The following is a 12,237-nucleotide window of genomic DNA, read 5'->3' as shown; positions in this document are numbered from 1 at the left end:
AACAACAACAATAATAATTTATTATTTGTACCCCACCCATCTGGCTGGGTTTCCCCAGCTTCCTGCAGCCAATCAGAAGCCACGCCTTGGTTTCTGAATGTTTTGGAAGTCAAATGGACTATTATTATTATTATTTTCCTTTAAGACTCGTGAACTTGTCACACCAGGAAGTAGAAGAAGATGGATTTCTGACATCTCTCAACAGCTGCCACTCCAGATACATTAAAAAAAAAAAGACTAATCCACAAGAATGTTCATAAAATCATAGAAGCGAGTTTATTGAGCATAGAAGCTGGAGTCAACAGGGAGCTGGGGAGAAATCAGCCAACAATGGCCACTTTGCAGCACCGGGCAGAAGTCCAGTCCATTCTGGCACACTGGCAGTGACAGGCAGCATCGCCACGTATATCCCAGGAACCACAACCCATTCCACAGGCACATCCAGTGGCCTTGTGACCTGGGAGTAGAAAAGAGAAGTTAGAGAAACAGGCAGCGGAGCACTTTTATCCCCATGATGCGGAGGATATCCACCTGATCAGACACCATCACAGCTGAGATGCAAGGCCTTGGTGCTGCTGTGCTAATGCCACAGTTTTAGACACCCAACCAATTTCCCTCAGCCATGACCTTGGATTTTATACGCATGACCAAACAAAGCAAGCAGAGATCCATAGGGATGTATTTAGCTGCTACCCACAGAGTAAGTCATTTTCCTGTCCTCCATGTCCCTGCTCCTAATACCCTCCCAGTCTCTGCTTTTCTCCGAAAATATGTCTTACCTGAAGGACAGTAGGCATTAGCACCACGAGAAAATGCGGTTGTGCAAATCAGCCGTCTCTTTGCCAGAATTGAGTGCACTGTAAATAAAGACAGGAGGATTAGGGTTCTACTGCATGCCATCATTGCTCAAATAGAAAAGCTTTCTTTGTTCTTGCTGCTATTTAGATAGCTACAAGCAACATACTATTCATTCTGAGGCTGTATACACCCCATACATTTGAAGTATATTCCCTGCCCTCCAAGAGAAAGCTTGTATGCTTGACCCCATAGCTAAAAAATCAGCCTGCTCCCTCAAAGATGCAAGATTGATTTCCATATTGCATTTGTCACATGAATCTCTCTGAATTGCTTGTGCATGCTATATATCAGTAGCTCCTGAAGATGCAAAATATTTCACACAATCAAGAACTGTTCAGTTCACAGCTCTTAAGGAATTCTCAGGGCAAAAGAAAAGTTATGACAGGCATCTCCTAGTCTGAAAACTTTTTTTCAACCCTCTTGGTTCTTGGTTGCTCCTTGTTAACAAAATTACTAATCATTTTTGTGTCTGTCTACACAAAGATTGGGAGCAGAAATGAGTGTCTCCCCAGATTTCTCCATCTGAGCCACAAGAAAACAAGGCTAAACATTAGCATTGCCACTTTCTCTTCCCTTGATTTAAAGCAAATTAAAATTAAATTATGTGCCACTTCAGCTGTAAAGCAAACAATTAACATTTCTGTTTCCCCTACATCACCATTGTGTGTTTTGCAACTGCAAGAAAAACAACAACAATTTGCCAACCAATTTTCAAAATTAATACAATATGTTCAGTTTTGCATTTTAAACTCACTTAAATCAAAGCATCAACTGTTATTTCTGTATTGGACTCTTAACTATGTATTACAGAAAATGCCAGCTATCCTAACATAAATTCTTTTCTTTTAAAAAAAAAAATATTATTGGAATATTTACAACATACATAACATAAACACCCCACCCCAATACACAATCGACCCTCATTAAACGTGAACACAACATACAGTGAGCATAACAATACAAACAATGAAATAAAAGACTTCCTTTATCCTGTATCTGGCCTTCTTATTTATTTCTTATAAACTGTTTCCTTTATGAATAAATATCCACAAAGTCTCCTGCAGACATTAATCGAAACAAGTCCAGGTATGTATTTTAGGGCACTGTTTTGTGAAGTATTCTCTGCATTTCCCCCATGCTTTTTGAAACTCTTGTCTAGTGTGATCTCTAATTAGAGATCACAATTAGAGCTAACATAGATTCTTTAATGCAGCAGAATAACAAAAAAACAACAACAACTCTGAATTGCAGCATCTCCAGACACTTTCCAATGAGAAATCAGATCTATGAATCAAACAAGATCCCCAGTTGAAGCTAACTTTACCAAACTGGAGTGAATTTAATCTAGGAAAAATGGAAGGATTTTTCTGGTATGGGTAATGGGTTTACGGTTCATGCCCCTTTTTACCTTACAGTGAGTAAAACTTCGGTGATACAATAATCTCCAAATGAAGCATTCAACATTATTATTAGAAGCAGACAATTCTGGAAGAACCTGGGAATCTTAGAATGACAATAGGGAACAGATTTTCAAGCATCATAAAAGGGCCTTGGATCCCAATACCTTTAGAATCAATTGCTGCCTGGATCTTCCCATTAATCAGAGTATCGATAACACATGACTGAGGACTTGCATATTTTGCAGGAATCACCACAGCAAAGATCAGGAATATGGTGAATTTCATCATGCTGGTGAAGAATTTCCTGTACAGATTTAAAAAAAAAATCCAGCTATTGCATACTTTGCCATGTCACGAATGGCAAAATTTGGAGGGAAAGCATGAGGAAGTAGAATCATAGAGTTGGAAGGGACCCTTATGATCATCTAGTCCAGCCCCCTGCAATACAAGAGTATGCAGCCAACCCATACGGGGATCGAACCTGCAACCTTGGCATTATAGCATTGCAATCTAACCAGAAAGTAAGAGTCGAGTCATAAGAAGACATAAAGGTAAAGGGACCCCTGACCGTTAGGTCCAGTCGCGGACGACTCTGGGGTTGCGGCGCTCATCTCGCTTTACTGGCAGAGGGAGCCGGCTTCCAGGTCATGTGGCCAGCATGACTAAACCGCTTCTGGCGAAACCAGAGCAGCACATAGAAATGCCGTTTACCTTCCCGCCGGAGTGGTAGCTATTTATCTACTTGCACTTCGTGCTTTCAAACTGCTAGGTTGGTAGGAGCAGGGACCGAGCAACGGGAGCTCATTCCATCGCAAGGATTCAAACCACTGACCTTCTGATCAGCAAGTCCTAGGCTCTGTGGTTTAACCCATAGCGCCTCCTGCGTAGGAACAATGTATTTATTGGAACCAACTGAAGATACCAGTATGGGGTCATGAGGCCTATTACTTTTTATATTACAGATGCCACATGGGTACTGCATTGTTCCCCATAAAGGAAATGTAAGGCCCCCCTGGATTCTTGGTGCCACTGCAGAGAGAATTCCCACTGTTCCCTTTTTCACTTCTGCTTCCAGTCAAGGGAGGGTGGGAGGTACTGCTGTCTGATTTAGGACTTCCTGTGCCTGTTCTCTGTCCTTGGTAGGCTGCAATACTGACCCTGACATTTTCCAGTGCTGGTGCTAAGCTCGCTGAGGCTGAGCACTGTCAGAGAATCTGTTTGAGGATTTCCTTTAGGTGCGTTTCTTTTCATGCAGGACACACAGTGTCAGCAAACCTGCACCAATGACACGGTCACTAGAAGACATCTAAGATTATAAGTCATCATCACTATTTCCATTTATGCCATGAGTCTCTCCGAGTCACTTGAGCAAGATTGAGCTTCTTTTTGAAATGTTGCACTGGGGAGAGGTGGTGAATTGCACAAATCTGACCCATGGCTGAAAACCTGAACTACCTGGTGGCTGTAAGCAACTGAACGGAACTTCATTCAGATAAGACAGAAGTACTGTTGGTCATGGATGAACATATACCGTAGCTAATGTGGTACTGAGAGTTACCGTACTAAGAGACCTCTATTGTCCTCACAGAGCTACAATGACTAGGGTTGCCTGTGAAGACGGCTTGATTCTTACACCACTCTAGGAACTGTGGCCCTGGGAGGGAAATAGGGATATCCTAACAACTCTCCCCACCCTTAACTACAACTCCCAGAATTGTTTGGAGGAAGCAATAACTGTTTAAAGGGATATCATCGTGCTTTAAATATATGGTATGAATGTGGCCTGAACCTCCCAGCCAATACTACAGATAGCATATGCTGATACATCTGGGGCAAACTACATGTTACATGTCAACATGTGAAAGACAGGATCAAGGTTTTCATTTTCTATATACAGAAAAATATAGGGCTTTCAGCACACAACCTCCATGCCGAAGGGCATATGAAACTTTCCCCCTCACTGGCTGTTTTAACTCTCATTTCTATCCCAGTGGAATTCCAGAAGTGTATTTCCCAGGATAAATGGGCATCTGGGATCAGGAAGGGAGAAAGGAAGATGGAGGGCATTTTGCGTGTTATGTGTAGTTTGTCCTTCAGAAAAGTAAAAACACCTTGGAGAAGGAGGGAATCAATTAACTTGCAGAAGGTGGTGATCAATCCCATGGTATAGCTTAATTATTATCTATAATCACCACCAGGTTGGGGTTTTTTTTTTAATGTTAATTGAAACTAAGGTCCTTGAAGTGCAATTAAGATGACATTCCTAACCCAACCCAATTTGAATCTGCAGCAGAGTCAAAAGAAACCACTATAAATACCAATGCAGGTACTTCCCTCAGCCTTCTCAAAACATTGTCTCTACTGAGGATTTAATTGGTAATTAATAATTAATTAATTAATTAAGTCTATTAGAGGTAAGCTGTTAATCAGATCAATCATTTATGAGCGAGAATTATCAATAAATATCTTAAGACATTAATGTACAGCATCAATCTGTTGATAGCCTTACTTGGACTATGAATCCTGGAAGCCATAAAAGCCTGCCTACTGTTATTTTTCACCATTACTTTGTCAAAAGCCACGTACCTTCAAAAGCACAATTTTCTTTCCAGAAGTTTCATTCACCAACCAAACTACCCCCGCTTTAAGTACAGTTTTGCAAACACGCCCACCTGACTGGTTTCACCTTTCAAAACATTTTACTCCTCTGCCCCAAAGGTGCACATATACAACCTGTCCACAATAGGGACACCCCCTGGAACACCCCCTTGTACAATGTTATCACAATATTTCCTGGTTAGCGTTAGGGGTTGGGGCATCCTTACTGCTGAAAGCTTTTAGTGATATAAAGCTACTTCAAACATTTTTTATGCAAAACAGCAAAGACTGTGCAAACAGCTTCCACTTCTCAGCTGTCCATTTACAGTGGTGTTTTACAATAGGGTGGAGGCTGAACACCAGACACATTGAAGTGTACCTGTAGATATTTGAAAAGGGTGGCATGTGCACTATGGTGTATTTATTTATCATAAATATCCTGGAGACATACAAAGGAAAACAATAAAACCGTTTTTATAGTCAATGAAATCAACCCATCAATAGATCAAATCCAACCCTAAGATAGACACAAATTAAATAGCTGAACAACCATTCCAACAAATCTAAGCCCAGCTACAAAGATAAAAACCAGTCAGATGGTCGTGTTTCTGGAAAGAGTAATAAAATCAGTGACATTTAGATATATTGGGGGTCCTTACAGACTGGTGGGAATCTTTTTACAGGTGTCTTTTGTGGCACGTCATTGACAAAATATTATTGTCTTAGTGGTGGATTTATACTGGATTGTCCATGCTTCGTTCCACTTTATTAGTTGTGCAAAGCTTCCCAGTGTTATTGCATTATTGCCACCTCGAGAGGCAACTGCACAGCACAGCACAAGCAGGGCTGGCGGCTCCCCAGCTGCATCCTGGGACCTGAGCCATGTACAGAAGGGAGTTCTGGCTAGGACGGAGTGTCCACCTCTGATTGCACACCCTTCCTTTTAAAACTTTACTGCTACCAGGTGAAAGGATTTAATTTCTTACAAGGCTACTGTTATGTACTGAGTTGAATAGGATCCAAAATGCAGCAGTCTGATTGGTCCTAGAACAATAGGATCCAAAATGCAGCAGTCTGATTGGTCCTAGAACAATGCAGCAGTATGATTGGTCTGCAGGAGCCACCCAATCCAGCTCCAGATGGAAGTGAATCCACAACCTGATTGGCCTACAGGAGAATTCCGGAATTAGCCAATCACGTGCAGCCCATTGTGTAAATAATGTATATAAAACAGATACTTTGGGGAAACTTTCATTCCTCCTCACCACTATGAGCTGAATAAAGAGCATGAAATCCACTCTCGACTCTGAGTATATTTCACTGGCCTAAAACCACCCCTGGGTCTCCCCCAAGGAGCTCCAAGGTGGTGGGGAACTGGACTTTTAGATGTGGGTGCTGAATCAATGGAGACCCCCAAATTTTAAGATTAAAGGTTTAAAGTTTACTAAAAAGAATTTTTTTAAATAATTGTTATGAAGAAGGTTAAACATAGGAATGGTCAACAGCATACACAACTTTCCTCCCATGGCAGCAAAAGGTACAGTCAAATAAACACAGTTCACTTTCCACCTCTCTAGTTGCAAACAGATATGTAGCTTAGTAGAGCATGAGACTCTAAATTTCAGGGTCATAGGGACGAGCCCGAAGTTGGGCAAGTGGAATGCAAAGTCAGGGATCATAGCTCTCTGAGAGTTAAGTTCTCACCTTCAGGATTCTGTGCCAGCAAGGTAAGTGTCTCTCACCTGTTCCTTTGGTCTGTGGTCCAGCAAAGCGCAGGGTTGATCTTTGAGATCCTTGACGAGCAAAGAGGAGGTCCTGTTGGAGCTGTGAGCTGACTAACCATTGAAAAGTAAAGTTTCATGCTAACTAATAGGGCTTCCTGAGAGAGTGAATAATGTAATGCCTAAGTTTTTTGAACTATTGTCATTCCTGGTAGCTTACCATTGTGTTTACTGAAATAGATTTGAAGTATTGGGGGGGGGCATGCTTAATTATGGGAAGGCCACATCTTTCTGTAGTTCCTGAATAATAAGTGTACTTCAAAAAAAGATTTCATTGTCTATGTGGCGTCTGGTTCCTGCTTACAAGAGGGTGATAATTAATGTTTGCTGGTGAACACAAAGATTAGATATAATGATATTTTTGCAACTCTTAGGAGCAGGATGTTTATACTAAGGTCTAGTGACTTTCTGTCTGATCGACTGTAATGCGTTTTTCTTGTGGCTGCCATTGAAGATGGTCCAGAGGCTGCAGTTGTGTACAATGTGTCTGCTGAATTGGTAAGTGAGGCAGCCTGGTGGAATCATGTGTCACCAGTCCTGAAAGCACTGGATTGGCTGCCAGTGAGATAACAAACCCAATTAAATATGTTCCCACCAGCACATAAAGCCCGAAATGGCTTGGGACCCAAATACCTAAAATCGTGCCTTCTGAACATCAAGCACCTCCAGACTCTATGATCTGAGTTGGTACTAACTCGTGACACATAACAGGGCCTTTGCAATCAATGGTTGTTCCCCATTTGTGGAATGACATATGCCTCCATCATTCTTTCAGGAGTTCACATTTCATGTCTGCAGAATACTGTTCCTTGCGACCCTCAGATCATTAAGCAAAATAATGTTTTTAGAATGTTTTTAACTGAACTGCTTTTAGATTTTTAAAAACTGCTTTTAGAATATTTTAGCTATTTTAGAATACTTTTTAAAAATGTGGATGTGTGTGCCACCTTGGGCTGTTTGGGGAGTAAAGGCAAGATATAAATTCAACAAATAAATGTAAGCTGTAAAAGGCACTCTTTGCTGTTGAGGATACCTGTGGTTTGAAAATGATGGATCAAGAGCACCCCCTAGCTACAAAAGCACAGGACGCTGGAGCCCTCTGGCCTCCTTCCCAAAGCTGAGTGGGCTTTAGGAAGGTGGCGGGCAGGTTCTTGGACCTCATCAGAACATTGTGCCTCCCTAAGCTGGGCAGAAGCTTCCTGGGATTTGGGAAGGAGGCATCAGTTTTCCTATAATTTGATATTGCTGGATAGTTTTGATGAACTGCAAAAGCATTTTTAGTTTGCTTTCTCTTGCCACCCTGGAACTTTTCTTTATTAGTGCCACTTTGTTTTGTACAATTCCTTGCAAATGAAGGAAAACAACTTTTCTGCTTGTATATGTTGATAATATAATTTTGGTTACTGAGGACAAACAAGATTGTACAAAAACAAGATTGGGTGCAGGCCTGGCCTGAACATAGGTATCCTGATTGTGACAAAGGTGACCTGTGTGCTTGCTTGCTTGCTTGCTTAACAGCTGTTGGGAACTTCAAGGTCCCTGCTCTCCCTTCTTACGGTCTTTGTATTGGACCTGGAGACTCCAACAGAGAGCATTCCACGTCAAGAAGGTGGGCAAGTGGGCACCCTATCAAATGACAGGGCAGGAGTTACACACAGCAGGGCCTTTTCACTGGTGGCACCCAGTGTATGCCTCGCTCTTCCAATACCTGCTCTCTTTTGGCCTGTATTTTAGAGCTTTATCATTTAGGAAGACTTTGGAAGAACTGGTTGGCAAGTCTTATCAGTTGCTGACGTATGAGTGGATTTTATTTGCTGCTATTCTGTGCTTCTGGTGCATCAGGGTTTACACCAACGTAATAGAGTTGGCCAGGATGCTAGAAGGGATACAATTTACGAGCTTTCTCTATTAACTGCACAGCAGGGGATGTTTAGTCAACAGTGCAAAGGCTGAGCTGAAGCATTCCCTGCTGGTTACCTGCTTTCAGCAATAGGGGTCGCTGTTTGGTAGTACCCGATTGGTTAGCTGTCAGATTCTAGAGCTCCCTATTGATGGCTCTTAGGTAATTCACAAAATACAGAGTCCATTCATAAAACACAGTGTCCATTCATAAAGCAGTAACATAAATATACATTGCTACATATTGGGTGTATATTTCAGCAGTTGAACGTACCAGTTTCTGGCCATGCTGTAGTGTAGTGCTTATGCGACTGTGAATAAAAGGTGGCTGGGCTCATTGTCTTGGGGTTTTGGGGGGAAGAGTTTACAAAACTGATTTCCAATAAGTGCCCTCCCTTTATTTCCATAACAAGTCCTTGAGTCTGTACTCTGAATGGTGACACCAGGGACCTAGAAGGTGCATGGCTTGTCAGTCCAACCCCTGCACAGTCTCATCAGGGCTGACCTTAAGGCAATTGGAGCAATTGGGCCAAATTGGGGCCCCATGGGCCACTCCTAAGGGGGCCCCTGCACCAGGGCAATCTAGATGGATTTTATTTATATCTATAAGATTTTGCAGATGAACTGGGGCCCTACAAAAAATTAGACCCCACTAGCTAGCCCTAAGTCTAATAGTTGCTGGGCCTGAGTTGCCCTGCCCTTGCACGAAGTCTTGAGTTTACAATTTTGGGAGAGGGGAGACTGCGGCACTGGGGAGTGGGCAGGCTGGCGAGGCCCCCTAGATTTAGAGGCCCTAGGCTTCAGCCTACTTAACCTATACATAAATCCGGCACTGGATTTGGCACAGTGAAGAGTATTCTCAGCCCTCTTCCTATTTCAACAGCTACATTCAAAGTAAGCTGCCTTTCCATTAAGGGTTTCCCTTGAAGTCTGGAAGGTTTCCAGAACAATTGGTCTTTAATCATTTCTTCATATATGTTGCCAAAAACACAAGTGGCACTCAATGCACATAATGCAGTTGCATATTGATCTAGTCTCCTGGTAACTGAACCCTCAAAGGGAATATGTACTGTTCAGCAATCACATTTATAGGGGAATTAAAGTGCTCATCCCGAAGTACTTCATACGGATTTGCATCCTGTGCCACAGCAGGAAGGGAGGATAGATTAATACAGTACAATGGTACCTTAGGTTAAGTACTTAATTCGTTCCGGAGGTCCGTTCTTAACCTGAAACTGTTCTTAACCTGAAGCACCACTTTAGCTAATGGGGCCTCCTGCTGCTGCCGCGCCGCTGGAGCATGATTTCTGTTCTCATCCTGAAGCAAAGTTCTTAACCTGAGGTACTATTTCTGGGTTAGCGGAGTCTGTAACCTGAAGCGTCTGTAACCTGAAGCGTATGTAACCCGAGGTACCACTGTATAGACCTTCTGGCCTTCTGGGGCCAAGCAGTGAAGTAAAGTCTTCAGTTTAGCATTTATCTCAATGGTAACGAGATAACAGTAATTGCAAAAGTGGGCCTTGCACTGTTTTCAGGAACGTGGAGGTTCCCAAGGGTGGGCAGGAAGAAAAGTGGTGAATGCGATTTGGTTGATGGAGTGGCAGGAGAAGCTGCAGCAAAATCAAGGAAATGCAAAGGCTCAAGAACTGAAATACGGAAGCAGCAGCTGCTGCTGCTACAAAGAGCAGGAGATCCCTCTTGAGGCCTTGCACTGTCATGAACTGGTGCAGAAAACGACTTAGAAGGGCTTAGAAGTTTAAGCAGAATATGCAGGTGGGAAGCTTAATAATAATAATAATTTTTATTATTTTATTATTTATACCCCGCCCATCTGGCTGGGCTTCCCTAGCCACTCTGGGTGGCTCCCAGCAGAACACTAAAAACAGAATAAAACTTCAAACATTAAAAACTTCCCTAAACAGGGCTGTCTTCAGATGTCTGGAGCTTGTTTCCTGTGGGTGATAGGGAGTGATTTGGGCCAATAATGTCAAAATAAAACCTGCCTTTGCTTCATTTCAGGACCTGTGAAACCACCAGATGAACTGATTATTTTTCCTCACGCTTTTCCTGACCCATAACAAGGGGGGCATATCATCGGATTTGTATTGATTTAGGAGGGGCAGTTCCCCCTCCGTTCTGCTTTGCTATGCCCATGACGGGGCTAACCCGGACCCCCAATATTATATTCATAGTATTGACACCCCTGGACACGTGTCCGCCGCGAGCTGGAAGATGCACCCCGCCCTGCCACGCGTCCTGCCTGGCGCCGCCCCGCAGGCCGCTGCGCGAAGTGCATCTGTCTGTGGAGCCATCCTGTTCCGGCATCGGGTTTGTAGCCCGATCCCGTGCACGGAGTTGGGCGGCACTTCACCTGCAAGGGGCCGGCCGTCCTGTCAGAGCAGGAAGACAAAGACAATCAGCCTTACCCCCCAGGACAGGGCTGGCCGTCTGAACCAGCCTGCGTGGTGCGCAGGTGCGCTCGGGCAGCCCCTCCGCGCGGAAGGGGAGCACCCCGCCCTGCACGCCCGAGGTGCGCCTCCTGCAGGCCGGCTCACAAAAGGGGCGAGTCCCGAGGTCGGCTCCGCCCGTCTGCAGACGCGGAAGTGTTGGCCTCTGGGACAGCGGGAGCCGAAGTGGGACGCGGGAGTCATGGCGCCGGCGGGACTGAAGGCGATAGTGGGCGAGAGTGAGTGGGGACAGGCGGCGGGAGGAGGGCGCTCGCCCGACAGGGGGCACGACACGCGTGCCCCACACCCTGTGTGTATCCAGATATATTTGCGTGCGCGCGCCTGAGAGAGAGCGCGCAGTTCTTGGCTTTCACGGGGTGGGTGGGGAGGATGAAAGGGTGTCGTTTCCTCCCTGTCACACAGCCTTTCACGCAATCGCGGAGAGCGATTCTGCCCCGTCAAGATGGGGGACGCTGCTGGCCCCCCTCTTTCCCTCACCCCCCCCCCATATTTCATATTGTGTCTTCCGGGGGAGGGTCCCCTCACGAGATCTCTGCGTTTTTTGACGTAGTCACAGGTGCCTCGGTGATAGCAGCACTCCCTGGCGAGGGCGGGCCACCGACTCTCTTCTTCTAGAACGTGAGAATTGGGCTTTAAAACTCCGGTTCGTGTTTCCTAGGCAGTGCCGTCTGAAGTATTCGTATTCTTCCCTTGTACACCATCAGTACACTAAAACATGAGACTCATTCATCTCAGGGGGTCAAGGATTCGAGCCCCACGTTGGCCAAAAATATTCCTGCATTGCAGGGGGTTGGACTAGATGACCCTGGGAGATCCCTTCCAACTCTGATTCTATCCATTTATTCTGAATTAAGTGATCAGGCATTGCTAATGTAATCTTCTAACTGTGGTCACTGAACCCTCCTCTCTAAGAGATTCCTCCTTATCTTTAAAAGAGTTTCAGCACTAAACTGTTCTTAGGATGCACCCCCACCTCCGCCACCCTTAGTACACAAGTTAAACATTATGTCTTATCATTTAAAAGCATTTCTTTCTGTCTGGTTTTTAGCGCCTATTCGGAATATGTAATCGTGCTCCATCTTGATGATGATGATCTTTTAAATATCTGAAAACTGCCAAAATGTGTCCTCTCTGCTCAGTTTATCTTTTTTCCTGTGCTAAATATACTTGGGGTTTTTTGCCCTGGTATCCTTTGTTTTGCTTTCTCTTCACAGTTTTCTAAATCTTTCACAA

The 12,237-nt window shown here is 44.1% G+C and overlaps 2 protein-coding genes across 4 annotated transcripts in view; one reads left to right on the top strand and one right to left on the bottom strand.

The window, feature by feature from the left end:
• Nucleotides 1-257: 257 nt before the first annotated feature.
• On the bottom strand, nucleotides 258-10,926 carry LOC310700822 (resistin-like). The gene is made up of 5 exons (XM_083490748.1): nucleotides 10,908-10,926; nucleotides 6,599-6,649; nucleotides 2,423-2,562; nucleotides 780-857; nucleotides 258-457 (listed from the first exon to the last, which is right to left on the bottom strand). Exons 3-5 carry the CDS (start codon nucleotides 2,544-2,546, stop codon nucleotides 321-323), a joined length of 339 nt encoding a protein of 112 aa, XP_083346874.1. The 5' UTR covers nucleotides 2,547-2,562; nucleotides 6,599-6,649; nucleotides 10,908-10,926; the 3' UTR covers nucleotides 258-320.
• Nucleotides 10,852-12,237, top strand: part of STXBP2 (syntaxin binding protein 2) — a 36,789-nt gene continuing 35,403 nt past the window's right edge. Inside the window, exon 1 of one of the 3 annotated variants that reach the window (XM_083490717.1) lies at nucleotides 10,852-11,222. In XM_083490717.1, coding sequence (XP_083346843.1) covers nucleotides 11,186-11,222 — 37 coding nt within the window. In that variant the 5' untranslated portion in view covers nucleotides 10,852-11,185. Of the gene's footprint in view, nucleotides 11,223-11,543; nucleotides 11,623-12,237 lie in introns of those variants that run through there. The other 2 variants (XM_083490718.1, XM_083490719.1) reach the window with 2 other exon arrangements.

This window comes from Podarcis liolepis (assembly GCF_965112155.1).
Source record: "Podarcis liolepis genome assembly, chromosome: 2".
Taxonomy (NCBI): domain Eukaryota; kingdom Metazoa; phylum Chordata; class Lepidosauria; order Squamata; family Lacertidae; genus Podarcis; species Podarcis liolepis.
Note: the sequence above shows the minus strand (reverse complement) of the source record. Positions and strands in the feature narration are given on the sequence as shown.

What these genes read in the sequence shown, in the direction of transcription:
- LOC310700822 (XM_083490748.1), bottom strand. Translation starts at nt 2,546, where the DNA reads ATGATGAAATTCACCATATTCCTGATCTTTGCTGTGGTGATTCCTGCA. An exon ending in GGCAGCAATTGATTCTAAAG is followed by an intron (nt 858 to 2,422) that starts GTATTGGGATCC and finishes CTTTATTTACAG; the next exon opens with TGCACTCAATTCTGGCAAAG. An exon ending in TAATGCCTACTGTCCTTCAG is followed by an intron (nt 458 to 779) that starts GTAAGACATATT and finishes TTCTACTCCCAG; the next exon opens with GTCACAAGGCCACTGGATGT.